Genomic DNA, 27,890 nt, shown 5'->3' with positions numbered 1-27,890 from the left:
GAATAAATTGAATTTGAAACTGGCGCCATTTAGTTATCGATAAGCCTATGGAAACGTAACCTCAGAGTTCCATCTCTATTTCACGGTTTAGTGTTGCAAACTACCAAAACCAAATACAATTGCGTTCTTGTGAAATACGAATGTTTTGAACAACCTTACTTATTTTATTTCTTTAAAATGAGTGCTTCGGAGGAAATGGAAAATGTTTATAAAACGGCGGGGGGAACCAATGGTTCGGTAGCAGATGGTGGCACTAAAAGAAAGTCTCCCGAAGAACCCACAAGCAGTGAGGATGAAAATGAGGTGGAAAGCAGTCCAGTTAAGCGCGTAAAATCAGAGGAGCCCGGGGTTTCAATTAAAACGGAACCTAATCCTGATACTCCAGTTAAAGTAAAGGATGAACCTGTTGAGGAGGCACAGGAAGACGATAAACCCAGTAGCAGTGATGCTACAATCCCTGTAAAGACAGAACCAACAGCCAATGAAAATTCAACTGCAACTGAAGCTGCATCGCCGGTGGTTAAGATTGAACCCACCAATTCCAATGGAGATGCCTCCGTTGACTCTTCAGTGTCCTCTAGCAGCAACCGTATATCCTGTCGCTTTGGCATCCGATGCTACAGGTAATGCCAAGTAAACCACTTCCATTTAAACCACTCAAATAATACCATCATCCAATCCCAGACGAAATCCAGCTCACCGGAGTGCTGAAGCCCATCCAGGTGACCAGGACTACCGGCGTCCCGACTTTCCAGAGCCGCCGCTCGGAACTCCAGCTTGTCCCTACGGCAACGCCTGCTATCGCCGCAATCCGGTTCACTTTCAGGAGCACTCCCATCCGCCGGATTGTAAGTAGGACGCTTCCTTTGCACCCGCTTCAAATGGGCTAAAGATCAGTGTAGTCAATTCCGCCCAGAACATCCGCAATCGCTTGCGCCAACGACGAGCCCAGCGGCAAAATAATCAAGACTCTGGAACGGATGATGATGAGGAGGAGGAGGAGAATCCGTTCGGAGGCGATAATGACAATGATGCGGACTATCGTCCTGGCGCAGATTTAGACGAAGATGAGGATGATGAGCTGGAGTTTGAAAGTCAGCGCGTAAACAGCGATGATTATGACTAAACTACACATTCCAATTCGTTGTTAACTTAGATTAATCACCATTTAATTCATAAATGTATATTCCATTGTTGCAAACTTATATCTAGTAGAAGCCCTCGTCCACATCCTCGGCTGGCTTTTGGTCGAAGGTGGCGCCCCATTTGGCAGCCTCGCCGCCGCGCACTTTCACATTGTAGCAGACATTCTCGGCCTTGAGTACGCTCTGTCGCATGGTGGTGATCTTGCGCCACAGTTCCCGGGCTCGCTGGCAGTTCAGGCTGATGTAGCTAAAAGGGAAATGGGTATTAGTTTCAATACAGTGTATCAAAAGGGTTACTTACCCCGTGTAAAAGTGCTGCAAGGTCTTGCAGGTCTCCAAACAAGTGTCTGTATCGCCACTGCCCAGCGAATTGATGCAGCGGCGCATGAGTTCCCCCGTAAGATCGGATAAACCCAGTATATATTCAGTTGGGTCCACAAAGAACTGGAATTTCCTGGGGTTTTCCTTCTCCGCCAGCGGTATTACATCCATTTCTTCACCCTCTGTAGGTTCCACTTTCTCAACCTTGATCTCCTCGACGTACTGCATCACCGCCTGGATGGCCTGCCAGTCGGAGACGCTCTTGGTTTCGCTGCCGGAGGCCTCCCCATCCTCGTGGCACAGGTACTCCATGTAGGTGTACGCCTCGATGAACTCCTGCAGGCCCGGCGAGTAGGCGCCGCGGAACTGGTAGACATCCTGGTCGCGCAGCTCCAGGGCGACGGCCCTAAAGTTCACCTCAATCAGCTTGGCCAGCCGCTGGCGAGCCTCCTCCAGGACCTTCTCCTTGTTCTGCTTGCGCGAGTCGATGGAGTGCAGCAGGAAGATGATGCGCTTGGACTCGATGGTGATGTCGCGGCTCAGCTTGACGATCCGCTCGTGGCGGTCGTGCTTCATGGTCAGCTCATTGGAATAGTTGCGAAAGGCCTGTAAAAAACACTATTTAAATTGAGGAAATTGGTATAATTGGAAGAAAGCTACCTGCACAATGGGATTCTCCTCGTCCAGCTGCACCGCCGGCGTTTGGCGCTTCCTGGGGGCGTTGTTCCTGTGCCCGGCACCTCCGTTCTTCGGCATGATGAGGGATTTACTGGTTTCGAATAGTACTTCTCCTTAAAACAGATAAAAATGCCCAATTATTTCGGCTTTTTTTGTAAACAAAAATGTAGTGATGGGAAAAATACGATGCCCTTTCGTCTATCGTCTGCTATCGAAATTGTAACTTTGATATCGAATCTTAGAAATATCGATAATTATCTCTACTTTCGTGGCAATTTGTTAAATTTATATTTAATTAATTAAATTCCCGCGGCAGGCCATGCATGATCCCGTCAAGAAGTCGGCCCACCTGGCCGCCGGCTCCACCAGCACCGCGGAGAAGCTGTGTTTCGACAAGAACGAGTTTATGAAGGTGAGTAATCCCCACCAGATGTTTGCCTTGCTAAGAGATTCCTTCAAACAGGCCAATTTTTCGGTGGACGAGTTCCTGCACAAGAACCGCAATGCACCGAGTCTGGAGCAGCTGCGCGACAACCTGGGACTCTACTTAAAAGGCCTGCGGGCGGCTATGATTGATCTGATCAACGAGGACTACGCGGACTTTGTGAACCTGAGCGCCAACCTGGTGGGTTTGGACCAGAGCATAGAGACCATTCAGCGGCCGCTGGAGCAGTTTCGCAGCGACATCGAGAGCATCCATGGCCTCATAGACGAGAACGTCACGGAGCTTCAAGCCCAATTGGAGGAGAAGCGAAAGCTGCGCGAGTTCAAGCGAGGATTGCAGAGCCTTAAAAAGGTCTACGAGACCACCAGCAAACTGCAGGAGCTCATCGACCGGAAGCTAGGTGGAGAGCAGCCCATCAAGGCGGTTGACCTGGAGCGCGCCGCCTTGGACCTAATTCAGTTGAAGTTTCACGAGAAGCACTGCGCAAAGCACTTAAATGCCGAACAGCAGGGCAAGATTCAGCAGCTGGAGGAGCAACTGCATCAGCACCTGCGACGCTTCTTCAACGACGCCCTTAGCCAAGCCCGCAACTCGGCACCCGAAGCTTTGGAACGCTGCCTGCGCATCTACATCACCCTTAATGCCTGTGGCCAGGCGGAGCGCGTTTTTCGCGAGGATGTGGTGGCGCCCTACATGACCGGCGTCATCGGGGAGCAACAGCTGCAGAACTCACCGCAGGGCCTTGCTGGGATCTACAGCAAGATCCTTAACTTTATTTCGCTGCACATGACCGACCTGCTGCGGCTCACTCTCTACTCCGACAAGTTTCCGGGCTTCAATTTTGTGGTCAACAGCTACTGGTCCGATGTGGAGACCCGTCTGGAGCTCCACATGAACTCCATATTTGCTCCGGGCAACTCGGAGGTCTTCTATGTGAAGTACAAGTGCACCCGCGACTTTCTGGGCAAAATAGAGGAGCTGTTGACCAGCTCCGGCGAGCAGGCGGTGACCTTCTATCGCCAGCACAAGCAAACCAAGAGTTTCGAGGCCCGCTGGAATCTACCGGTCTACTTCCAGATATGTTTCCAGGTGGGATATGTTTATTATACATATAGAGTTCAGTTTTTACCATTGATTCTTTAATGATCCTAGGAAATTGCTGGTCACTTTGAAGCCAAGTTGGAGCCCGTGCTGCAGGACGACACTTTGAAAAGCAATCTCGGTGATCAAGACTACAAACTAGCCCCATTTAATGCCGCCAAGGAGGCCATGTCACGCTGCTGGGCGGAGGGAGTTTACCTGCCGGAGGTGTTTCCCAAGTTCTACAAGCTCAACGTGCAGATAGTCCTGCGTCTCTCCCGCTGGATCACGGATGCCATCGCCGTGTCCAAGGGCAGCCAGTTTGCCAAGTCCTACACTCGCCACCAGCTGCTCATCGCTTTGCATGCAGATATTCGCAAACTGGACGCCTATCTGCCGGAGCTTCAGCAATTGATTGTGCAATCCGTGCCCGCCGAGCAGCGCACGAAAATTTTTAACGATGTTTTGGGCAAATCCATGGCTGCACTGGGAGATACGCTAGGTGCCCATTTGACGAGCATCCAAAAGACCTTGGTGGAGCTGCTGATCGGGGAATGCGAGACGGACAATGTGCGCCAGGTGAACGACTTGCCGCGCTTGTATCGCAAGACCAATCGAGAGGTTCCCTCTCGCTGTTCTGGCTACGTGGAGCAAATGCATCGGCCGCTCAAAGCGTTTGCCCAGCAGAATGAATCCCAACTTGGCACTTTAGTGGTGGAGCAGATTCTCTCGGAGGTAGCCAGTCACATAACCAAAGCGTAAGTGGATGTGATTTACTAGTAGGATTCTTTCTTATCTTCCATTCTTTGCAGCTACTTCAACGTGGTGAGTGATGTGCTCACTTCCGTGCAGAAAACTGAGGAATCCTTGCGCCGCCTGCGGAATGTAAAAAGTGGCGGATCCGCCTCGTCGTCGGCAGGAAGTTCAGCTGTGATGTCCGACGACGATAAGATTCGCGTGCAGCTTCGAGTGGATGTCACATCCTGGAAGCAGGAGCTCGGAAAACTGAACTTCCAGCCCACGCAGATCGAGAAACTGGTGGAGTTGTCCAACATGGTGGAGGATAGCATCAAACTGAAGGACAACAGTGCTTAGAAACGCCGCCAACGAGCAGTTATTAAACGTATACACTTCACTTTATTCTTGTTAAACGAATTCTAACGATTCTTTAGGCACAATTACTGATTGTATTAGGACTACGAATTGTATATAATATATATAGGCATATATGTATATCATATATTTAAATGCATTCAATTTCACGATCGTTATTGGTAAATACAGGTTGCAGAGACCTTCCCTCGAAGTTACTCGCTGTTGGAATGAAACAGAGAAGAGATTGCGGATAATTAAGCAACAGAGCTCGTCAAACGGTGGCCATAGAACGTGGGTAGATAGGTAAATATAACGAATATTGCAAAACGGCAGGCGGCAGGCAGGAACCATGCATAAACATAACGCAAGCTTGCATAGATTTATATATACAAAGGTGTTCGGGAGTGCTTGTGTATATAAAAAATGAGCGGCTCAACGGAAGACAAACAGGACATTACAGTTTGAGCTCCTCGGTGTCCGGCAGCTTGCGGAAGAACCATTGGACATGCTCCTCGCTGACATCGGCCAGCTGAGCCGGCTGCCACTGGGGCTTCTGGTCCTTGTCGATGAGCAGGGCGCGCACGCCCTCCTTGAAGTCGCTGCGTTCCAAGTGGCGCACGGCCAGGCGGTACTCCATGATGAGGCACTGGGCCAGCGACAGCTGCGAGCCGAGCTCCAGCTGGCGGAACGTGACCTTCATCGAGGTAGGCGACACCTTGCAGAGGGTCTAGAACAGATAAACAAGCTATAATTAGGGTGTTACTTGTGTGAAGTCGTGCCGCTGCTTAAAAACCCCGCTAATTGACTGGGAACGGATTAAATATTGAGGCGCTAAAAGCGCGCCAGGCATTCTTGATTGGCCCAACCAATTAACATCGGATTGTGTTCTTATTAGAGCACTGACTTGTTTGTCAAAACTTAAATCCAACCGACCTACTTGAAACCCATTTGACTTGGGTCGTTTGGGTTTGGGTATTTGGGTACTGAGTCAATTTTTACCCAAACCCAAATACCCAAAACCCAAACGACCCAAGTGGGTTTCAAGTATATTACAATTTTCACAGCTCATCGACCCGTCGCGAATTCTTAAGGTCAAGATGGTTATTTGTGTATAATATTTAAAATTAAAGGATACTTCTTCCGCCCCTGGGAATTCTTGTGGTCTTCAAATATTACAAATGTATAATCCACACAAATAAATTCTCTTGTTCCTAAGAATTCGCGGTCTTTGAAAAGTCAATATAGAACATATCATTAGGTTTCTTAGTTAAAATATGTATGATCCACACAAATAAATCCTCTTGTTCCTAAGAATTCGCGTTTTTAGAAAATTCGATATAGAATATATCATTAGGTTTTTTAGTTAAGTCATATATGATCCACACAAATATATCCTGTTAACCTTAAGAATTCGCGTGTTGGAAGAATTAATATAAAATCTATAGAAGTTCTTAAATTAATCGATTTTTCAAAGACCGCGAATTCTTCGGATTAAGAGGATATATATCTTATTACTACGCGAAGTAAGCCCCAACCGCTCTCACCTCCAACGTCTTCTTGGCCCACTCGCTGCCGTCGTTCTGCAGATTCTCCAGTATTTCCTCCACCGTTCCCGCCGAGAAGTTCCTGTTGATCTGCTCCAGGAAGGGCTGCAGCGAGAAGGGTTTCTCGGGCGTGGAATGGAACTTTTGCAGCAGCTCGGGCACATCGTCGGCATCGGGACAGTTGAGCAGTGCCGTCTCCAGCTCGGGAATCTTGCTGCTCTCACAATAGTGCGTGGCAATGCCCGAGTAGAAGACATCGCCGCCGCGCAGCCGGTAGCCGGTGAGTCCCAGGTAGATTCCCAGTTTGCCCTGCAGGCGGGGCAGGAAGTAAGAACCGCCCACGTCCGGGAACAGGCCAATCGCCGTCTCGGGCATGGCGAACAGGGTCCTATCGGTTGCTACCCTGTACTTGCCATGCACACTGAGCCCCACGCCGCCGCCCATGGTGATGCCGTCGATGATGGCGATGTAGGGAATCTTGTAGTTGCCTATCAGGGCATTCGTGCTGTACTCCTCGCGGAAGAAGCTCTTGGACTCGTCGGTGGGACCCGCCTCGACCAGGGCGCGCACATCGCCGCCGGCGCAGAAGGCCTTGTCGCCCGTTCCCTTGATGATCAGCAGCGACTTGGACTTCTCGCACTTCTTCAGATGCTTGTAGATCTTGCGCACCATCTCCAGGTTGATGGCGTTCAGTGCCTTCGGGCGGTTCAGGATGATCATTCCCTTGTTCGAGGACTCCGTGGCCAGCACGGAGGAGGCAGAGGAGGCGGAGGAGGAGGAGGATGGGCGGACGGAGTGCGCCATCGCAGGTGGTTTTGTGCTCGATATCGCTGCTACGCCGATCAGCGGCAATTGGCCGCAGGTGCGATGACCGAATGTGTACACCAACCTTTGAATTGGGCCTTGCTGTCGGCGGGGAATAGTTTTTTGATTAAGAAACCGCATTAATTTGCATTACTTACCATTTTGGGTGGCTGTCGGTCGCGTTGTGTTTAGAATTTTGCGTTGCGCAATAGAATTTAGCACCCGCACAGCTGGTTGTTCTGGGCGGGGGTTGCCAGACCGCCCACATGCCGGAAGTGGAGAGGGGTGTTCCACGAAACGGATTCCCCGGAAATCGATCAAAATCTCTAAAGAGCTTTAAAAGCGTTTTGTTTAAGAGGAACTGAAAGTGGCGACTTTTAGAAATACGGAGGGTGACCCATAGGTCTCTCCCAACCAAATTTCCCACCAAAAGCAAATTTAGGTGTCACAGAAAAACAGTTTGAAACATAAGTATTCGATTTAAAACCAACAAAATCTGAGCAAATTTACTCCGAATGATGCGTTGGTGAAACCCCTCATAGAGTTTCTTTGGTTAAATAATTTTAGAGCTTGGTATTTAATATAATGAGAAATATAAAATTAAAATTGAAGCTATGAGTAACCAATTAAATTGAATACAACAAATACTGTGTAAAACATAAATAAAATAAATAAAAAAGTAAGTTAAAAACACTGAATACAAATTGGAATATTAAAAATCATTTTTTTTTATAAGTAAGGAAATGAATATTTAATTTTATTACCTTTATTTTTTAATTCCGCCCCTGAGCTAGCGAAATGCAGAACACAACATTCACACAAACATACTCACAATAGAGGAGAGCGGCGGTCTGGCAACGCCGCGATTGGCAATTGTACTTCTCGCGAATAAGAATAAGAAAAACAAAAATTTCGAGCAACTTTATCTTTATTTTGTCAACAAATAAACGGTGAGTAAACATTTGTAATTAGCACGCAATCGGTGGCCGTTGTCAGTTGAGCCAGGGCCACCAAGTGGCTCGCACCGAGAGATTGCCATGCCGCAGTTCTTCAAGTTTCCAAAACTACCCAAGTTCCCCAAGCGGACAAAGCATCGTCGTCGTGGTCGCTCATCCAGCACTTCCTCCTCTTCCGCCTCTGTTTTCATGTCCATGTCCCAGATGAACTATGACGGCCTCCTCTCCAAGTTGACCGACGAGAAACTGATGCTCTTCGAGGCCGCCGGCGAGGGCAGCATTGTGGAGGGCAGCCGGATGTGCCAGCAGGATGCAGATCCTCTTTCCCTGCCTTTGGTGGAGGACGGCGCCGTCGAGGAGGAGCAGGCGGCCCCCATTCAGACGATTCCCCGCACCGTATTCGCCGTTCCGCGCGCCCCCTCCCCCTCGCCCGTGAGCACCTCAGGTGCGAATCTGAACCTCAGGTCGGAAAACGCTGCGCCAGCGACACCGCAGCGCAAAATATCGACGTCATCACGTTTCATGAACGCCTTCAGTCAGCTTTACGGCGGCAGCGGCGGCAGCAGCAGCGTTCCCAGCTGCGGTCACGTGGAGCAGCAGCAGGGCGAGGAAACCGGTGACCTGCTGTCGGCCAACCGAACGCCCACCAAGACGCCCTCCATGGAGTCCAAGCTGGTGGCCATGTGGCACAATGTGAAGTACGGCTGGAGCGGCAAGATGCGCCAGACGAGCTTCTCCAAGGAGCAGCCCGTGTGGCTCCTAGGACGATGCTATCATCGCCGCTTCACGCCGCCCGTCAGCATGGAGAGTTCCATCACCGAACTGCCCAGCGGAGCAGCGGATGCATCGCCCGACCACGCCACCCTCGGCCTTCGACAGTATACAGGCCACCTCCACAACATCGCCCTCGCTGTATCCCACTCTGAATCCCCAGCAGATCGACGAGATTGTGGTGCCCCAGGAGCTGGGCATGGATGCGGCGGAGAACCAGGTGGGCGAACAGCCCTGGGAGGAGGGCATCGAGGGCTTTCGGCGCGACTTCTACAGCAGAATCTGGATGACCTACCGGCGGGAGTTCCCCATCATGAATGGCTCTAACTACACCTCGGATTGCGGCTGGGGTTGCATGTTGAGAAGTGGCCAGATGCTACTGGCCCAGGGACTCATCTGCCACTTCCTGGGACGCAGTAAGTTAAAGAAAGCTGCATGAATGGATTCAATTAATTTTTTGTTTTATATAAATGAATTAATTCGAATTTTGAGCTAAATAGAATTGAATGAATTTGAATTTTGAGTTAAATAGAATTGAATTCAAAGGACAATTTCTTTAGAAGAAGAAAGGGCCTTACTTTTGTGATTAAATCTGCCTGAATTTTATTTACTATGCAGTTGGTTGGTTTGTTGGTTTGTTAAAAATGTTCCACTTCTTGTTCTTAAAAGAAAGCACAAAGCAAATTAAAAAAATTCATTCATTCAATTCGAAATGAATTAGAAAAACATTCAATTTATTTCACAAAGAATTGAATTAATTAAATCAAAAATTTCATGGCATACTATGATAAAACAAAAATTGATTGATTCACGCAGGGCTCTAATAAATAAATAGATTTTAATCAGAGTTTCCCCCTTTCAGGTTGGCGCTATGATTCCGAGTCCCAGTTGCACTCCACCTACGAGGATAACATGCACAAGAAGATCGTCAAATGGTTTGGGGACAGCTCCTCGAAGAACAGCCCCTTCTCCATTCACGCCTTGGTGCGGCTGGGTGAGGATCTGGGCAAGAAGCCTGGCGACTGGTACGGCCCCGCCTCGGTTTCCTATTTGCTAAAGTAAGTGCATGTTCTTATCAAATCACAAAGCTAATAAATCTTCACCCACTCCCCCAACAGACACGCCTTGGAGCATGCAGCTCAGGAGAATGCAGACTTTGACAATATCAGCGTCTATGTGGCCAAAGATTGCACGAGTGAGTATGCCCTAAACCGAAAGATTCACAAGATAAGAGCCGTGACACATTGATAGCTGAAAATGAGTAATTGCTGCAACCTTGGTTACCTAGCTCATTACTCACTGGCTTATTTGATAACGTATTGATAACCGTGTTTTATACTTTCAGTTTACATACAGGATATCGAGGATCAGTGCAGCATTCCCGAACCGGCGCCCAAACCCCATGTGCCTTGGCAGCAAGCGAAGCGCCCGCAGGCGGAAACGCCCAAGTCGGAGCAGCAGCAGCACTGGAAGTCCCTCATCGTGCTCATCCCGCTGCGCCTGGGCAGCGACAAGCTGAATCCCGTGTATGCCCACTGCCTGAAGCTGCTGCTCAGTACGGAGCACTGCCTGGGCATCATTGGTGGCAAGCCCAAGCACTCGCTGTACTTTGTGGGCTTCCAGGAGGATAGGCTTATTCACCTGGATCCGCACTATTGCCAGGAAATGGTGGATGTCAATCAGGAGAACTTTTCCCTGCACTCCTTCCACTGCAAGTCGCCGCGCAAGCTGAAGGCCAGCAAGATGGATCCCAGCTGCTGCATCGGATTTTACTGTGCCACCAAGAGCGATTTCGACAGCTTCATGGAGAGCGTGCAGTTGGTGGGTTATAACGTAATATTTCTATCTAAAATTCTTCTAATTTTTTGGTTATTTCTTGCAGTACTTGCATCCCATGCGCTGTGCCTCCGGAGCAACGGTGGATAAGGCAGCTGGAGGCCATCAGGTGACGCCTCAATCAAGTCATCAACAGGCCGAACCAGTCGAGATGAACTACCCACTGTTCTCTTTCTCGCGGGGACGCTGCTTGGATCACGAGCGGGATGAGATGAGCGATTCGCTGTACAAGCCGCTCATCAAACAGGTGGCTGCTCTCGCCCAGGAACTGGGCAGCCAATTGTCGCCGCCGCAGCCACATGGCGACGACAATGACCAAGATGATAGTGAGAGCGAGGAATTCGTGCTGCTGTAGATCGCCCACACCACTTGTTGCTGTGCTAGCTCTGTGTTATTTGCTCATTATTATTTGATTTAGTTCCGAACCGCCGTTGCTCGCTTGCTCGCCCAGAAAAACCCAACAGTCGCGTATCTCAAACACAAAGACTTTGTTATACCTTTACGCCTACGCATATAGTACATAGACGCATGCCTGTATCTTGAATATTTACTGATATCTACGCTAATCTCTCTTTTGTTCGACCCGTGTAGTCTCGCATTCTGCCAAAGTGTTTCAGCTTACTCCATGTTCCAATGCTCCACCAGCCCCGATCTGTTTATATGTGTTATACATATGAACTTGTGTAATTTGCGGTATTATTATTTTAAAATCATGAATCTTTAATGGAATTGAATCATTTTACAATGGTGCCACAATTGTCACTATTTTCTAAAGTATTTCATGTAGTCCTTACGTTCTAGGCTTTAGTTAATTTATGTAAGTCGTCGTCGTAATTGTTCGATCATTAATTAGTTTTAACATTAATTGTATATACCCTCGAGTAAATTAATAAATAAATAAATTATCCTAAAAATAAATAGGGTGCAATGATGAGATATGATATAGATATGTTGCACTTAAGTTAATAGTGCTCTAAATTAAATTATACTATCTATTTCTAGTGTCTTCTGAGAGTAAGTACATTTATATATATTTTTCAGACTAGTGAATGGAACCCACAACCTCATATTTTGTTTGGGATTATTGCTGCTAAAGAAATGTACATATAATTTTATGAAATTTAAATATTTAGCTTATATTATTTTGCGGTGGAACTGCTTATCTTTGGCTGACCTGCGCCTCCCGCTCCAGGCGCTTCAGAAGCTTGCTGAGATTCTCCCGCGCCGTCGTCGCCCTCGCCGCATTGATACTTATCGCCGTCCGATAAGCCTCTATAGCCTCCTGCGACTTGTCCCACCGATGGTAGAGAACCCCGAGATTCGTATAGTAGAGCATGTTCAGGGGCTCCAGCTGAATGACGCGCTTGTAGAGCGTCTCCGCCTCCGCGTAGTGCTTCAGTTTGCCTAAAACATTGGCTCGTATGAACAGGATGCTGGCATCGTTGGAAAGATGCTGCAAAGCCTGATTTGAGATGCGCAGTGCGTCGTCCTGCAATCCTCGATTGTCCAGCATGGTGAGAATGTTTGCCCAGGCCTTCGGCTGGCGGGGATTCAGCGCCACAGCGTGCTGCCAATGATGCAGGGCCTCGGCATACTGCTTCCTCTCCAGATACAGATTCCCCATGTTGTAGTAACAGACGGCAAAGTTGGCCCGGTACATCAGGGCCTTCTCATAGCTGGCCAGCGCCTTGTCGAACTTTCCCTGGGCGGATTGCACGATGCCCAGGTTCATCCAGGCGGCCGGAAAGGTGGGAAACGCCTGTAGAGCCAATCGTATGTAATCCTCGGCGGTGGCCAGTTGGCCATGCTCCCGGTAAAGGTTGCCCAGGTTCATTAAAGCAGACTCATAGCTCGGATACAATTCAATGGCTTTGTGGTAGTGCTGAAAGGCCTTCGTGCTGTTGCCCGTATCCGTGGCCAGCCGGGCGATGTTGTAGTGCACCTTGGCGTTGTCGGGACACACCTGCAGGGCGGACCGGAAGAGCTGCTCCTCGTTCAGCCAGTCGGTGGCTCGCTGCCGCGTCCGCAGCATCATCACGGTGAAGAGGAGCATGAGGAGGATCTGCAAGGCAGTGCGCCAGTAACTTCTGCTGCAATCATACCAGTAGAGGAAGCCATAGATGGACACCAGGCAAAAGCCAATGGAGGGCACATAAAGCGTCCGCTCTGCAATCACAAATCCCACGCAAATGATTCCAGATGCAGGAAGAAATGGTATAATCATCAATCCCAGGGCTAACATCAAACCAGGCAGGCGGCGGAAGTTCATCAGGGCCACCAGCAGGAGGGAGTAGAACCCGATGACGCCCTGGAGCCGCAGATCCCAGATGCTGGTCACCAGCTTGACGCAACCCAAAGCCCAATCATAGCACAGCCAGTGGGGGCACAGCATCAGCCAGATGTTCATGACCAGCAGGAACTGCTGCGAGAGGCCGCGGGTCAGGATGTGCTCGTTGTAAGCCACTGGATTGTCCACCTCCTTGAACGTCGGCGTCTCAAAGTCCTGCCACCAAAGACGAGCCACCAGCAGAGCCAAAGTGCCCACAAAGTAGACCAAGTAGCTTAGCCGGCTGTACAAGAGGTTCCACTGATCCCGGACCCTCAGATGGTAGTAGCCGTTCTGGAAGTAATCCAGCAGCACACACGACATGGGAATGGTGACGGCGGACTCCTTGAAGAGCATTCCCACGGCGGTTAGCAGGAGGATTACGCCGCCAGTCTGGGGACCTTGCTTTCCGGTGTTTGCCACGGTCAGCAGAAGGCACAGCAGGTGGATCATGGCGAACATGAGCTCTGCCCTGCCCACCACACCCGAAACCGCCTCCGTGTGGATGGGATGGGCGGCAAAGAGCGCTGCCGCGAGGATGGCCCATCGCTCCGTGTTCACCTCGGGCACGTAGAGCGAGCGAACCAGTCGCCACATGAGCAGCGTGTTGACGCAGTGCAGCAGGAGATTCAGGAACTTCATGTGGGCGGCCGTTAGGCCGAGCAAGGCGTACTCGCAGTGGAACATCAGCGTGGTCAGCGGGCGGAAGGATTTGTGGGAATCCGAGCTGAGCAGCGAGGCGCCCCAGAAGTCGTGGGTGAAGATCGCCGTCCAGTTGGTGGGCAGCGCGTTGACATCCCGGTTCTTCACGATGGCCACCGTGTCATCGAAGACGAACTTGGCTCCGTTGAGGCCGCCGCATCCGTAGCAAACCAGGCAGATCAGCACCAGGATCGCCTGACACACCATGCTGTGCAGCGCCGCCTTGTGTCGCATGTCCAGCATCCTGGATTCTCTACTTATTGTACACTTTTAATTCACTAATTTTGCGAATTTTAAACTGCGGTGTTTTGTGTACATTTTTTGTTTTGCTTCTGCCCAAAACACCCCCTCACTTATCAGTAGTGCCAAATCAGCTAGGGCCAAATGCAACATGTAGCTAGAAAATAGCTAGAAAATTATAAGGTTCTTAATAAGCACCCCTTTATTAGTCAAAAATTTTAATTATTTATTTATTATCTAAAAATAGTAAAAATTGCATTTTCTAAAACCTAAAAATAAGCACAAAACAAATAAAACAAAACAAATTCTTGGTATTCCCTAAACTGTTGAATTTGTCCATGCAAAGTCAACTTTCAGAAATGTCAGCAATTTGTGGTTCTTTTTACCTTGGTAACAATTTTAGACAGTAACAAGCAATAACAAATGTTTGACAATTCAACAGGTATTATTTTGGGTCGTTCCCTTAATTGTTGAAATTTTTGTTGCATTTTCCACAATTCAGCATTTTAATAGTTTAGGGAATCCCCTCTATAATAAAAAAACCGCTAAAAGTTAGATTGCCATTCGGTCGTCAACGTCCAAAACAGCTGTTCATCAGCAATTCAAAACAAATCCGTGGAAAATTAGTTGAAACCACAAAGAAAAATTCCAGAATCTCCAAAATGTCAGAGGAAATCCTTTTTGACTGCCTGCACGCAGAGATAGTAAACTACTGCCTGGATAGCAACAAGGTAGAAAGTCACTAGATACCAAAAAACACCTCCTACAAAAGATTCCCCTTGATTCCTCCCTTAGGAGCACGACCTGGCCACTTTGGAGTACATTGGCTTCACCACCGGCTACCGCCTGATTGAGCGGCTCACCCGCGAGGTGTCGCGTTTCAAGGACGAACTGGAGACCATGAAGTTCATCTGCACCGACTTCTGGACACTCATCTACAAGAAGCAGGTGGACAACCTGCGGACGAACAACCACGGCATGTATGTGGTGCAGGACAAGGCGTTCCGCTTCCTCACGCGCATCTCGCCGGGCACCAAGCAGCTGGAGCACGCGCCCAAGTTCGTGGCCTTCACCTGCGGCCTGGTGCGCGGAGCCCTCAGCAATCTGGGCATCAACAGCACCGTGACCGCCGAGGTGCAGAGCATACCGGCCTGCAAGTTCCACATAGAAGTGAACAGGAACTAATAACTAGGACATAAGGCAATGGTTTATTAATACAATTATATAGATACTACTACAAACTAGACTAGATTATCTTCTCGTAGAACGCCACAATGTTGTGATCAGTCCAGTTGAGGCGTTCTCGCAGGATCCACTGGTCTTCGGGCAGTTGGGGATACACCGGATTGGGATCCGTGTGGATACCCCGGGCGGGCAGTGGTCCAATCAGTATCAGCCACTTTCCCGGGAACACCTTAAGGTAGTCCAGGAATGCACCACGATTGTTAAAGTAGCAAAAGAGCAAGGCACAAGGAGGGTTGTTATTACAGCAGCTGGTCAACAGATCCGCATCCAGTTGGCCAGCATCCTCCACGTAGTTCAGGGGTATGAAGCTGCGAACGGAGTACTTGCTCTGCCACCAGTTGCGGTCGACTTCCAGGCCAAACATGGACACTTTCCGTCCACCAGAAGCAGTCATTAGCCACTCGAGGAGACCACTGCCGCAGCCTATGCTTAAAATACGATGAATGTGATGCATGGCCAGGAGCTGATTGAAGTAATCCAGGTCCACCGAAGTGGGCCACATCCAGAGCAGCTTGCGCTTGAGCTGCTGATCTAGGGAGTCGCCCAGGGCGAGCAACTTGCGCCAGTTTCGTCCGGAAGAACCATCAGTTAGGTAATAAATCTCACGCAGCGCCTCGAGCTCCGATCGCTCGTCCAACATATTGAATACTGATTAAGAGGTTCTGTTGCTGCTTCCGATGATCGGCGAACTTGGCAATGACGTCGGCACGCGGAAATATGGCTAGCGGCCAACAAGAGACTGTTGCGGTTCGCTTCGGTTCGCAGCACCTGACTTATCGCTAATAAATCAGGGGACCCTTCAAAAAAAAAGGGGCCCGAACAATAGTCAGATCATCATCATCATCCCAGGTTTGTGTTTTCTTCTTTTTGGTACCAGAACTTGAAATTCTTGCGCCAGTGCATCTCGCTAAATTTGGAGCTGCTTTGCCCGGGGCCACGCGGCTTCTGGGCGGATTCTGGGGCATCATTGAAGTACTCCTCGTTGTCCAGATCCAAGATGATCTTGCGATAGAGCTGGACATTCTCCTCGGGCATTACATCCGGCAGTGGCGGGTGTTCTGTGACGGCTTCAGGCAGAGGAGTTGGCACTGGTGGGGGAACCACCACTGGCTCCACATTGCCCACGCTCTGGATCACGCTGTTGTACCGCACGACCTCCGCTGGTCTCTCCTCCTCCTCCTCCGCTGGCGGTGGAATTTCCTGAGCACTGGACCTTTGCGTACATATCTCCACGCTGCTTTCGAAAGAGATGCCAGGATGCATGGAGCGCAGGTGGCGCAGCATGTTGTCCTTCCGGTTGACCGTGATGTCGCATTCAATGCAGCGATAGCGCTCCACGCTCTTGTGCTGCCTCAGGTGGCGACCCAGTGCATCCGCATCGTTGTAGCTCTTGCCGCAAAGGGAGCAGGATTGCCGCTCTCGATTCGAATGACGCTTCAGGTGCAGTCGCAGGGTGCTCTGCCGCAGAAAGGACTTCTGGCACACCTTACACTTGTGCCGAATGCTGTTCTTGTCGTGCTTCCTCAAGTGCTGGTTTAGATTGGTCTTGTTTTGGAAGGACTTTGAGCAGAGTTCGCATTTGTACGGCAGGCCGAGATCGCTGTGGATGGCTAGGTGACTCGTTAGGGAGCTCTGGCGACGGAAGACCTTCTGGCAGATCTGGCACACATGCTGCTCCTGGTTGTGGGTGAGCATGTGGCGCTGCAGGATGATCTTCTGCTTGAAACTTTTCTGGCAAACGTTGCAGTTATACTTTGATTTATCCTCGTGGCTGCTGAGGTGGTACTTTAAATGGGAACGACTGGCAAATCTCTGAAAGAAAGGCGAGTTAATGGGCGGTACATATAATAGAGGCAGCCTAAAACTCACGCGACCGCATTCCTGGCAGCTGAACTTCTTGAGAAGATCATTGCCGCAGGCGAGGTGGTAGTATTGCTGGGTGCGGCTGCGAAAGTCCTTGTTGCACACGGTGCAGTGGTAGCCCTGTTCCGTGACCACGATGTGCTTGTCCGCCGGAGTTCTAGCTTTGGCTTCCTGCGTCTTCTTGATCCTGGCAGCCTCCTCCTGGCTGGCAACTCGGCACTCCAGGCAATCGGACACATCCGCCAGTAGGCAAGGACGACACTTGGTGTGTCCACAGCTGTCCGTGACCAGGCGGTTTCCTCCCGACGCCTCGCAGTTGCATCGCGGGCATTTATCCATCTCTTAACTCAGAAAAACATCCAGGAGTTGCAGGAAAATAATAAAATGCAACTGCAGCTGTTCTTCTTCTTCCATGTACAATCACTGGACATTCGGCGCGAAACGCAAACAAAGTACACAGTTAGAAATTCTTGTCTTTTATTTCTTATATCCTGCAGCTTAAAACTAATGATTAAGAAGATCCTTTTATACGAGTGTTACTAAATGAACCATTTCTTTTTTTTTGGTTTACCCCCTTCCAATCACACATTTTCCAATTCCAGTTCAGCCACATTAACGGAAATCGCAGGAAAACAATAAAATGCAACTGCAGCTGTTCTTCTTCCATGCACAATCATTTTTGTACATTCAGCGCGAAACGTAAACAAAGTACACAGTTAGAAATTCTTGTCTTGTATTTCTTATATCCTGCAGCTTAAAACTAATGATTAAGAAGATCCTTTTATACGAGTTTAACTATTCCCCCCTCCTAATCACACACATTTTCCAACTCCAATCCAGCCACATGACCGGGAAACAGGTGGGCCTTCTGCATGGGCACCTGCACAAAGTAGCGCTCACAAAACTTGGGATTGCGTCGCGACAGGACCTCCTTCAGGATTTCGCCATAGCTGACCTTTTTGGTGATCAACAGGCGACGGGTCTCACCAGTGCCATAGCTACTGGAACGCAGGCCCAGTCGGTTGGCCATTCTACAAAGGAAAAACCATCATTAAAGACTTTAACCCCTTAAAATCAAGTTAACTAGTTGCTCACTGGTGAAACGAGGCGCGCTCCTCCTTCGAAAACGTGGGCTCAAACTGCATGTCACGCATGTCGTCCGAATTCAGATAGTTTTCTATCAGCTTGCGGTAGTCGGCGAGATTTCCCTGGGGTTTTAAGGATCCCAGGCCATTGCGATTGCTCTTTAGCAGGTAGCTGAAATAAGATAGAGATTAGAACTGTTATAGTCACACAAAAAGGATTTTAAGACCTACCCCACTGGCTCTTCACGTCCCTGCTTCAGGCGCCCCAATCCTCCGCCCGCCCAGCCCATTAGACGCATCATGCGGTAGCCCTTGTTGCTGGCATCTAATTTAGGATCGCCCAGGCTGTCTGCCGACTCCTTGGTGACATTGATGTTCACGCCGTTCTGGCTCTTCTCCACCTTGATGGTCTCGCGAGTGGCATTTAGCTAAGGAATAAAGGTAAGTGTTTAGATGGGTTATAAAGCTTTTCTATAGTTTTCCCACCTTTATGCTGTAGCAGTGGGACTGCAGCATGAGCAGCGCCTGCTTGAAGGCAGCCGTCTTGGCCGCTTTGAGGGTCTCCCCCTGGCCAGAGGCTATCACCTCGTCATTGAGCAATACTTCGGCGTATTTTGTCGTGTCCGTGGCCTGCTGATCCAGGCTGGCGCGCTCCTCGTACTTGCAATTGGCCACAGTGCAGGAGTTTCGCAGGCAGTTGCGCCCGCCGGCCAGCAACAAGATGAGCTGGCCGAAGCGCAGGCCCTGGAAGAGATCGATGGGCTCGCCGCCGCCGAAGCAGAGGCGTTCTCGTGTGAATCTGTTCGAGCTATCCTTCGGGGAGTTCGCCGCCCGGCGCCCTAGTTTGTTTGGGGATTAGGCACATTAGGCTGGTTCGTATAGTTACTACTGTATGAAAAGGAATCTTCTCGCGCATGGCCCACGCCCGCTAATTGTTCTTGCGTCTACCTTTGGCCCGCTGCTCCGCGGCGTCCGAGGCGGAGACGAAGGTGCGCTTCAGGCGCTGATCGCGCTTCCGCCGGAAATCCTCGGCTATCTCCTTGGACAGCTCCGCGACCAGGCGCATCGTCTCGCTGGGATACTTGCAGCCCATGAACTCCATGTTGATGAAGGTCTGGGCCAGGCACACCAGGCGGTCCTCCTCGAAGCGCTCCTTGTGGGCCACCATGAAGCTGCGTCGCAGTTCCCAGTGCTCCTCGCTCTCGTACTCCGTGCGGTAGCTGTCCACCTCCCAGTCGAGGGAGAACTCCCCGGAACCATAGCCCGCGTCCTCCTGGCCCTTGGCCTTCACCTTCTTTGGCTTGGGTTTGGTTTCCTCGCCGGCGTTCTCCATTTTCTGTCGTTTGTTTTTGGTGGCTGACATTTTGGGCAGGATTTTTTTCCAAGTTTTATTCCGGGCAGTAAAAAAAATGCAAGCACGCTAGCTGCGTGACGCTTTAGCTGATTTTAGTTAGCCCGTCGCTTTCCAACACTGGTCTTTTTCGGTATCTTTACCCGTTTTCGGCGCGGTCATACCGGGTTCCACGCCAGCTTAAAATTTGGACTCCTTTTAATTCATGATTTTTTGGTAACTTTGACTGCAATTTGGAGAGCGACGCGACGCCCAGGAAGCCAGGAAACCTACAGCCCAAGCGATCCCCACCAGCCGAGTGCCAGCCTAAAGAGAGAGATCAGCCAAGATGAGCATACCGAACGAGTATATAGCGAAAACGGAGGATGTGGCGGAACAGGTAATATATAATGGTTGCTCCATCTGGTCAGGAGTCCCTAGGGAGCTCTAATCACCATGAGGATTGCCTGAACTTGCTACCAAAAAGCGATTTACGGGGACGCCCTGGCAGCTGCAGACTGGGAAAACTGCCAACGTCACCCAAACGCGGCAAAGTTCGAGGTCTTCGTTCGTTCCCACTATATTCTACATAGATTTCCGGACTCTTGAGATACCAGCCAGGTATTAGCTTCCCAGGGGGAGTACTCCAAATAAGTTAGGACCCAACTCCAGTACTTCAATTACCAGTTGTTGCGTCTCCCGCGGGGAAAACTCTCTCTCGCCGCCTCTTTGGCTACCTGTGTGTGTGTGCCGTGCGCCTGTTTGTGTGCGTGCGAGAGAGCTGTCGCCGCAAGTGAAAGTGCTAAGGAAAAGAGAAAGAGCGAGGGGCAGCTGGAATCCAAAGCCACCAGTCGACCAGGTCGAGTTCCGTAATCGAGGGGGCTAGAAAGCCACATATAATTTACATATACAAGCGATCACTTAAGTTACATAGCAGGCCATTCCAAAACCCGTTAGTTGGCAGATAGCAATCGACAGATAGAGCGATTCAACTTTAAAGACACGTCACAGTCAGCGCGAGATTTCCACCGACTACGCGCAAGCCACGCTCAATAGCGTTGTATATTTTGATGGCCTTATCAGAGCCGTCAGTGGCGCCCTTATCACCCTATCAGTAGCACTCATCCTAATAGCTCCCAACTCACTTTTTTACAGGTTATCAAGCGCGGCAAGAATGTGCTGCCCACGGTGGCCCGTCTGTGCCTCATCGCCACCTTCTTCGAGGACGGCCTGCGCATGTACTTCCAGTGGAACGAGCAGCGCGAGTATATGGACATGAGCTGGGGCTGCGGCAAGTTCCTGGCCACCGTCTTTGTGCTGGTCAACCTGCTCGGCCAGCTGGGCGGCTGCGGCATGGTGATGGCCCGTTTCAAGGTTGACATTGCGGTGGGCCTGCTCTTCTTCATTGTGGTGCTGCAGGTGAGAGTCTCTGCAGCAGATCCTCTAAAGAATCTTTGCTCTAAAACTTATTAAACTCTCTCTTTACAGACCGTGGCCTACTCCATTCTGTGGGACTTCCAGTTCTTGCTGCGCAACTTTGCTCTTATAGGCGCCCTGCTGCTCGTCTTGGCCGAGGCCAGGATAGAGGGACGCAGCCTGTTCGCCGGCGTGCCCTCGATGGGCGAGAACAAGCCCAAGAACTTTATGCAGCTGGCCGGCCGCATTCTGCTGGCCTTCATGTTCATCACCCTGATCCGATTCGAGCTGAGCGTGTGGCAGGTTATCCAGGACATCATCGGCTCCATTCTGATGGTCCTGGTCGTGCTGGGCTACAAGACGAAGCTGTCCGCCCTGATCCTGGTGGCCCTGCTCACAGTCCTCAATCTGTACCACAATGCCTGGTGGACCATTCCGTCCTACAAGCCACTCAGGGATTTCTTGAAATACGACTTTTTCCAGGTAAGCTATTTTTAATGTATTTTATTTGGTAGTTTCTTATATTCTGATATTTATTTACAGACTCTTTCGGTTATCGGCGGTCTGCTCATGATTGTGTCCTTGGGCCCTGGCGGCGTTTCCATGGACGAGCACAAGAAGAAGTGGTAGAGGTCGCCCTTTGCACGAAACACACTTTCAACAATTGACTTTTACCGTGTTTTACTCTTTCCGAGAAATGTTAGTTAGGATTTACCATAAAATGGGACAGCAACAGGAGCAGCATCAGCAGCACAACACCGGCACGTATGAGAACTTGACAATTTTTTAAATAAAGGGACTTCCGCAATACCCCTCCTCCAACCCGGCTCACTCATACCCCAAATACCATCATTCGCGCACATTCAACGACAAACTTCGACTACATTTAAGACATTTTCTTTTTGTACATAACGAGAAAGCAAGAAAAAAGTGTGGCCCCTTTCGAGCCCGCCCACTTTCCCCCAAAATAAGAGAGACATAACTGATTTTTGTATCTACGACGCTTCTCAACATCCATATATTTTTCGCCGATTTTTTATATGATTTGTACGCTCTTATAAATAAGTTGTAACCTTGGTGTTTGCGTTTTGTTGTTTGCTAGAAGTTTGAAAATGAAAACGATGTATAAAATATGATGTACCAATTGACAATGATTTGTTTCTTTCGTTTATAAGCAAAAGTGTAATAGAATTAAATTGTAACGTTTTAATAAACATAAAGAAGAAAACCTGAAGTTTGGGCATTTTGAACTTGGCGCCAATTGGCCGATGAATGTCATATATATTTCAGTTTGTTTAACAGCACTGATTCACAGCTGACTGGCTACGTCACGATAAAAAGGGGGAAATACCGTTATTCGACTAGGGGATACCTGGTACTCGAACTATCTATCTACTGAACTATCTATCTTTGCTCTTAATTTGAAATGTCTGGAAAACAATACTTTTCTGTAAACCTTTAAACCAATTTAGATTATGATCAAAAGTATTTATCCCAAAGAATTTTATTGCAGACATCATTTCATTTCGAAAAACTGAGAAGTACTTAATACTATCTTAGAATGAAAACGTCACCAGCCACTTTAAATAATTAAAAAAGGGTGATTGAGCGTCTGTCTGGGATCTAAGAGATAGTAGCGAACGGGAGTGGATTGGTTGATAGTACAACACTTTAATAAATACACCCTGACCTGTCCTACAGTTTTCGGGATCCTTAGAATACAATCTTACAAATAATAAGCAAAGTTAATTAAATTATAAACAGTACATTTGGGGGAAGCATTGTACCATATATACCCCACATAGGGGTGCTATTATCATCTCAAGACATACAGTTTCCCAGATACAATATACCCATGTACTCTGCAATTACCCGGTATACCAGTATCAATGAGTCGCTGGGCCCGAAATGAGAATGTACCCAAACATAACACAGTTGGTGTTCAAAGCGTTCGGAAGTTCGGAACGTGGACGGAATCAGCTCTGCCGGGTAAGAGTTGGTTTGGTTTTGGTTTAGCTGGTTGTCGTAATAGTGAAGTTCCTCTGCCGCGCTTCTAATCAAAATCTAATGATGAGTGTGTTTAGCCAGTGGGGGCGAAGGGGGCGTGGCGCGTGGTAAATCAAATCAGCAACCGCTGTTTTATTAATATTGCGGGAGAATTGCGAGATATTATGTGTAACGTAAGCAAAAAGTGAGCGGGATACATTATAAACTAGTTTGGACGGCGCACGCTTTTCACTCTCACTCGATGCAGGCACGGAAATCAGTGGTACAGGGAAGCCTCTTCAAAACGGAAGTTTTTACATATCGCACCCTATAAATAGAACCCACAATGGATCTAAAATTGCATTCTTTAAGCGCATGTTACCCATTTTTTTGGGTTTCACCTGTGTCAGCGGTATTTTCTTGCCAGTGCGGTTGACAAATGTTTTGGTTTTGGGGCTAATGAAACGCGATAAGGTTGATCCGAGTGCTAACAACCCGTTGCAGTGCTAAAATTAATTGCACTCGTTTTTATTTCGTTTCTTGCAGGACAGGAACCGACCAGAACCGCCTTCTCCGCATCTACAGCCACATTCCAGTTGGGATTGGATCCGTTTCGGCCCAGCTTTAGCTTACTAACTCACAATGAAGTATTTCGGCGGAGTCGAAGGGTACGTAGAAAGGTCACCGAACAATTTGTAATTCAATAGCCAATCGGGATGATTAATGAGCGTGATTAAGCGCGCTGATCCGCCAGATATCAGCTAAGGGGAGTGCTTCAAAATATTCCCCTGCTTGCGTTGATAAGCTTCAGAGCTCATTGCTTTAATGATAACAGTCAAAGGTACAGAAGGATGGTTAGCCTAGGCCTTGATGAACTTGACCAGCTTGGTCTCCGGTATCCGTTTGTTCCGCGTGATCAGCTCTTGGTTGTCCATGTAGGGTCTCAGCACGGCGGGTATCTCGATGGCATCTCCGCGCTGATAAGATTCCAGCAGGGCAATCAGCAGGCGAGGAATGGCCGTCGCCGTTCCGTTGATGGTGTGGGCATTTAGGATTTTTCCATCGCTCAATCGGCGATATCTAATGCCCAGTCGCCTGGCCTGGTAGTCCGTGCAGTTGCTGCAGCTGGAGATCTCGCCCCACATCCGACGGCCGGGCATCCAGGCCTCGATGTCGTACTTCTGGTACGCCGGAGCTCCGAGTTCGCAGGGCGGCATGTCCAGCAGCCGGAAATTGAGGCCCAGCCGCCGGAACAAGTCCACCTCGATGTTCTTGAACTCCTCCAGCTCGGCCTCCGACTGCTGCTCCGTGCAGATGGCGAACATCTCCACCTTGGTGAACTGGTGCACCCGATAGATGCCCTTCTCCTCCTGCAGCCCGGACGTCTCCGCCCGATAGCAGCGACTCACGGCGGTCACCTTGAGGGGCAGCTGATCCTCCGGCAGCAGTTTATTTGCAAAGTACCCGGCCAGGGCCATTTCCGAGGTGCCCGACAGGCATTCGCCCGTTTCCAGTTTGTAGACCTGGGTTCGTTCGCCCTCGGTGCGCATGCCACAGGATTCAATTACCTCCTTTGGCAGGATATCCGGCACGGAGATCAGCTTGAAGCCCTGCTGGGTGACTGCCTGCAGGGCGTACTGTATGATGGCCTGCTCCAAGGTGGCCAGTTGGCCGGTTAGATAGTAACTCTTGTGCCCCGTGTAGTTGCCCAGGTGGTCCATGCGGTAGAGATTGAGGGCACGGGCCAGTTCGGAGAACTCCTTGAGGCTGGACTGCTCGGGCAGCTCCCGGTGCACATACTGCGCCAGTTCCCGCGGCTCCTCGCCGTAATCCTGCAGGCGGGGATGCGTTTCATTGGGCAGTTGCTCCAGTTCCGCTTGTAGTTTTCTTAGTTTATCCTGATCTCCAGCCTCCGCCTCTTGGATTAGAGAGCGTATTAGAGGCACATTGTTCCTGTGGTGGCGCTTTAACACATTCCGCTCCAGTTCGGCCAGTTGGACACCAGTTGGAACCGGTTGAAGGGGATTTAGTGCCTCCGCCTTTGCGTCATGCGACCTTTGGCGGCGCAGCAGCAGCAGAGGCCGCAGCAGCCGGGAATTGGTCAGCAATTTCATGTCAATTAACGCTCCTCTTGGTGGCACGCCGGGGATCGAGGATTGCGGTGCGGTTTCAGTCAATTTTTAACGTAAAACATTTAATCTTTTGCGCACAATTTGATAAAAGATTCCGCTCACCCGCACATAACAAACTGTTAACGTAACATTCTGTTAACATTCGATTATTAATCGGGAACTCTGATTATCGTTACGCTAATTGTTACGTTACGTAACGCAACTACTTTGAATTTGCAGCAGAGGTATTTTTATGACCGAAATAAATTGAATGACGGTTAAAAATAGTTAAGCGGCGATAACAAACGTCTTTTGTTGTGCCCATTTTGCATGGCCCGTCAAATGATTGCCTCAATTGAGCGTATTAAGCAGTGCACTTTCGTCACGTCACGACTCTGCAATGTGCAATCTAACGGTAATTGCAGAGCCCCCTATATGATTTTCTTGGATTAGAATCTACACTTTCTACATGTTTGTCCAAATGCGGGATCTTTTTGGTTGTCAAATACAGAGAAAGAAATTTACATGTCATTATCAATTTTACTTTTTATTGGTCATCTATAAAAACAAATAAAGTAACATACGAAACTGAAATAAAATACAATTAAAAAATCTATAGTTTTCAAATTGATCTATTTTTCTTTCTTTCTGTTTTTAGAAGATTTAAGTTGTTTTTAGAAGAAATTAATTGGTTGTCTAGAGCAACAAAATAAAAAATCAACAAATTTAGGATTACAAAAATTATAAGAATGATATAAAAATCTATTATTATTTCAAATTGGTCAGTTTTTTTCTGAGTACATACACTTTCTTTCTCCTTACCCTTACTTGGACTTGGTTTTATTGGGATCTCTGGGTTGTCGAATAGAATTTGTGCGTGTGACACGTTTTCTTTAAATGAATTTGTCAATTGCGCGTTTCTTTAATTCCAATTTGCCGTCGCCAGATCGGTTAATTCAATTTGATTCCACCGCTTTATTGTCCGCGGTCACGGCCCCGTCAAATAACAAACAAGACCAGCACACCTATTGTGTAACGATGAAGAGAGTCCGGAAATATAAACCATCTGCTTTGTCTCCTGCAGCGGAGCCACCCACTCCAGACTGGTGATCTGCGATGAGAGCGGCCAATCCGTGGGCTCCACCAGTGGCCTGGGCACGAATCACTGGGGCATCGGGATCCCGGAATGCGCCCGTCGGATCGAGGACATGGTGCAGCGGGCCAAGGAGGAGGCGGGCATTCCAAAGGAAACGCCCCTCACCAGCCTGGGATTGAGTCTCAGCGGATGCGAACAGGTTAGTAATAACTATTCCTAGCATTTTAGATATTTTTATATCTTGGAAAATTTCATTTTTTTAAAATAATGTGTTCAATTTTCTTATAAATATATTAAAAATTTTAAATCGATTGGTTTAAATCTCTATAAAGTACTGTCGATCATTTGAACATCTTTTCAAAACTATCTCAAAACGGTTTTTTTTTATTCAAATCCGAATATCTGAATGAAAATCGAATGATGGAAAATTAAATTTCAGATTTTTTATAACAAAAATTAAAAAATAAAACCAAAATCTTTGCTAAAATGAAGGGATTTACCCAGATTATTAAGCATGATCTTCAGATATAAGCAAACAAGATGAAATATCTACAGTTCACTTTTTTAAATGAGAGATTTGGAATTTTAGCGGTATTAAAGACTTGATTGAATTAAAATTTTATATACTTGTCTAAATATTTATAATAATTTGTCTTAAAAGTACATGGGTTTATGCCTTAAAGAATGTATTTTATTTCAATCGAAATCCCAACAGGAGGCCACCAATCGCGAACTGGAGCAGGAGCTGCGCACCACGTTTCCGGACCTGGCTGAGAGCTATGCGGTCTCCAGCGACACCATGGGCAGCATGTACACCGCCTCATCGATCGGAGGAATGGTCCTGATATCCGGAACGGGGTCCAACTGCCTGCTGCGCAATCCCGATGGCTCCACTTCGAATTGCGGCGGCTGGGGCAACTTCCTCGGCGACGAGGGAAGCGGTAAGTGGGTGGCCTTATCAACTAATGGTCTACTAATGCCGCGCTCAATGTCGAGATTAACGGCTGCAACTGCGATTAGGATTCCCTGATAGCGTTGATTGCCCATCGACTGATTGACTCATTGCCGCCTTTGTTGTTTGATTATTACAATGATTGATTATGATGACCCCCAACTCTTTTGCTCCACAGCCTGGTATATTTCATACCGCGCCGTCAAGGTGGTGTTCGACCACATGGACAACTTCGAGAAGTCCCCCGCTCCCGTGGAGAAGACATGGGCCCTGATCAAGGACCACTTCAGCCTGGAGACGCGCCTGGACATGCTGCCCCACTGCTACGCCAAGTTCGACAAGCCCTTCTTCGCCAATCTGTGCAAGAAGTTGTCGCAGAATGCCGAGAATGGCGATAAGCTGGCCATCGGTTTGTTCCGAGAGGCAGGCGTTCATCTAGCGAGGATGATCCTCTCCCTGCTGCCCAACGTGCACAGGGATCTGGTAAAGTCCGGCGATTTGAGTGTGGTGTGCGTGGGTTCGGTGTGGTCCAGCTGGGAGCTCCTGCAGGAGGCCTTCATCGCGGAACTCTCGAAGACGAGCATCGACTTCAACCTGAAGCTGGTGCGTATTACCAAGAGCAGTGCCTACGGAGCCTGCTACCTGGGAGCGGATAGTGCGGACTTTGATCTGCCCAGGAATTATGCAGATAACGTCACGGTCCTCTACACCTACACCGATCCGCGAAAGAAAGCGAATGGCACCAATGGGTTGGCCACTAGATAACTTGTATTAGATCATCCATTCCGAAATATACTTCCAAATTGCCAACGATGTTTGTCAGTTCAATTTCCAGATAGTGAGTGCTACGAATAGATAGTATT

The 27,890-nt window shown here is 48.8% G+C and overlaps 13 protein-coding genes across 15 annotated transcripts; 6 read left to right on the top strand and 7 right to left on the bottom strand.

Annotated features, from left to right (window-relative positions):
- Nucleotides 1-63: 63 nt before the first annotated feature.
- LOC108065631 (aprataxin and PNK-like factor) lies at nt 64-1,205 on the top strand. The gene is made up of 3 exons (XM_017153692.3): nt 64-623; nt 685-848; nt 903-1,205. The coding sequence occupies exons 1-3, from the start codon at nt 178-180 to the stop codon at nt 1,124-1,126; spliced, it is 834 nt and encodes a 277-aa protein (XP_017009181.2). The 5' UTR covers nt 64-177; the 3' UTR covers nt 1,127-1,205.
- On the bottom strand, nt 1,153-2,351 carry Trax (Translin associated factor X). Its single transcript, XM_017153691.3, has 3 exons — nt 2,127-2,351; nt 1,447-2,072; nt 1,153-1,392 (listed from the first exon to the last, which is right to left on the bottom strand). The coding sequence occupies exons 1-3, from the start codon at nt 2,220-2,222 to the stop codon at nt 1,209-1,211; spliced, it is 906 nt and encodes a 301-aa protein (XP_017009180.2). The 5' UTR covers nt 2,223-2,351; the 3' UTR covers nt 1,153-1,208.
- Nucleotides 2,352-2,384: 33 nt separating this feature from the next.
- Cog2 (conserved oligomeric Golgi complex subunit 2) lies at nt 2,385-4,868 on the top strand. The gene is made up of 4 exons (XM_017153688.3): nt 2,385-2,556; nt 2,608-3,678; nt 3,742-4,427; nt 4,482-4,868. The coding sequence occupies exons 1-4, from the start codon at nt 2,464-2,466 to the stop codon at nt 4,762-4,764; spliced, it is 2,133 nt and encodes a 710-aa protein (XP_017009177.2). The 5' UTR covers nt 2,385-2,463; the 3' UTR covers nt 4,765-4,868.
- Nucleotides 4,784-7,463, bottom strand: Hibch (3-hydroxyisobutyryl-CoA hydrolase). The gene is made up of 3 exons (XM_017153690.3): nt 7,271-7,463; nt 6,309-7,214; nt 4,784-5,491 (listed from the first exon to the last, which is right to left on the bottom strand). Exons 1-3 carry the CDS (start codon nt 7,271-7,273, stop codon nt 5,219-5,221), a joined length of 1,182 nt encoding a protein of 393 aa, XP_017009179.2. The 5' UTR covers nt 7,274-7,463; the 3' UTR covers nt 4,784-5,218.
- A 446-nt stretch (nt 7,464-7,909) lies between these two features.
- Atg4b (Autophagy-related 4b) lies at nt 7,910-11,593 on the top strand. The gene is given in 7 exon segments (XM_017153749.3): nt 7,910-8,062; nt 8,273-8,932; nt 8,934-9,255; nt 9,702-9,897; nt 9,958-10,034; nt 10,185-10,660; nt 10,722-11,593. Coding segments are annotated over 6 exon segments (2,040 nt in total). The 5' UTR covers nt 7,910-8,062; the 3' UTR covers nt 11,031-11,593.
- Tmtc4 (Transmembrane O-mannosyltransferase targeting cadherins 4) lies at nt 11,372-14,064 on the bottom strand. The gene has a single exon (XM_017153750.3). It carries the CDS (start codon nt 13,944-13,946, stop codon nt 11,835-11,837), a length of 2,112 nt encoding a protein of 703 aa, XP_017009239.2. The 5' UTR covers nt 13,947-14,064; the 3' UTR covers nt 11,372-11,834.
- A 74-nt stretch (nt 14,065-14,138) lies between these two features.
- On the top strand, nt 14,139-15,187 carry Trs33 (trafficking protein particle complex subunit Trs33). Of its 2 annotated transcripts, XM_070217407.1 has the most exons (3): nt 14,139-14,254; nt 14,496-14,674; nt 14,739-15,187. In XM_070217407.1, the coding sequence occupies exons 2-3, from the start codon at nt 14,606-14,608 to the stop codon at nt 15,126-15,128; spliced, it is 459 nt and encodes a 152-aa protein (XP_070073508.1). In that variant the 5' UTR covers nt 14,139-14,254; nt 14,496-14,605; the 3' UTR covers nt 15,129-15,187. The 2 variants fall into 2 exon arrangements, with proteins under 2 accessions (XP_070073508.1, XP_017009117.1); XM_017153628.3 differs by lacking the exon at nt 14,139-14,254 and having other exon boundaries at nt 14,491-14,674.
- Nucleotides 15,158-15,829, bottom strand: LOC108065599 (uncharacterized). The gene has a single exon (XM_017153627.3). The coding sequence runs from the start codon at nt 15,826-15,828 to the stop codon at nt 15,190-15,192; it is 639 nt and encodes a 212-aa protein (XP_017009116.2). The 5' UTR covers nt 15,829; the 3' UTR covers nt 15,158-15,189.
- Nucleotides 15,830-16,020: 191 nt separating this feature from the next.
- On the bottom strand, nt 16,021-17,460 carry LOC108065594 (zinc finger protein 586). The gene is made up of 2 exons (XM_017153621.3): nt 17,058-17,460; nt 16,021-17,000 (listed from the first exon to the last, which is right to left on the bottom strand). Exons 1-2 carry the CDS (start codon nt 17,388-17,390, stop codon nt 16,029-16,031), a joined length of 1,305 nt encoding a protein of 434 aa, XP_017009110.2. The 5' UTR covers nt 17,391-17,460; the 3' UTR covers nt 16,021-16,028.
- A 307-nt stretch (nt 17,461-17,767) lies between these two features.
- On the bottom strand, nt 17,768-19,499 carry LOC108065593 (uncharacterized). The gene is made up of 5 exons (XM_017153620.3): nt 19,085-19,499; nt 18,623-18,975; nt 18,368-18,564; nt 18,147-18,308; nt 17,768-18,082 (listed from the first exon to the last, which is right to left on the bottom strand). Exons 1-5 carry the CDS (start codon nt 19,497-19,499, stop codon nt 17,860-17,862), a joined length of 1,350 nt encoding a protein of 449 aa, XP_017009109.2. The 3' UTR covers nt 17,768-17,859.
- Nucleotides 19,500-19,725: 226 nt separating this feature from the next.
- Nucleotides 19,726-22,116, top strand: Surf4 (Surfeit locus protein 4). Its single transcript, XM_017153625.3, has 4 exons — nt 19,726-19,866; nt 20,622-20,885; nt 20,955-21,365; nt 21,426-22,116. The coding sequence occupies exons 1-4, from the start codon at nt 19,816-19,818 to the stop codon at nt 21,510-21,512; spliced, it is 813 nt and encodes a 270-aa protein (XP_017009114.1). The 5' UTR covers nt 19,726-19,815; the 3' UTR covers nt 21,513-22,116.
- A 618-nt stretch (nt 22,117-22,734) lies between these two features.
- On the top strand, nt 22,735-27,840 carry Nagk (N-acetylglucosamine kinase). 2 transcript variants are annotated; one of them, XM_070217417.1, is made up of 5 exons: nt 22,735-22,871; nt 23,415-23,536; nt 26,064-26,274; nt 26,791-27,016; nt 27,206-27,840. In XM_070217417.1, the coding sequence occupies exons 2-5, from the start codon at nt 23,511-23,513 to the stop codon at nt 27,790-27,792; spliced, it is 1,050 nt and encodes a 349-aa protein (XP_070073518.1). In that variant the 5' UTR covers nt 22,735-22,871; nt 23,415-23,510; the 3' UTR covers nt 27,793-27,840. The 2 variants fall into 2 exon arrangements, with proteins under 2 accessions (XP_070073518.1, XP_017009113.2); XM_017153624.3 differs by having other exon boundaries at nt 22,844-22,871; nt 23,420-23,536.
- SerRS-m (Seryl-tRNA synthetase, mitochondrial) lies at nt 23,344-25,138 on the bottom strand. Its single transcript, XM_017153622.3, has one exon. It carries the CDS (start codon nt 24,980-24,982, stop codon nt 23,729-23,731), a length of 1,254 nt encoding a protein of 417 aa, XP_017009111.2. The 5' UTR covers nt 24,983-25,138; the 3' UTR covers nt 23,344-23,728.
- Nucleotides 27,841-27,890: the final 50 nt, after the last annotated feature.

The sequence above is a fragment of the Drosophila takahashii genome, chromosome 3R (assembly GCF_030179915.1).
Source record: "Drosophila takahashii strain IR98-3 E-12201 chromosome 3R, DtakHiC1v2, whole genome shotgun sequence".
Taxonomy (NCBI): Eukaryota; Metazoa; Arthropoda; class Insecta; order Diptera; family Drosophilidae; genus Drosophila; species Drosophila takahashii.
This window is presented reverse-complemented; position numbering and strand designations above follow the sequence as displayed.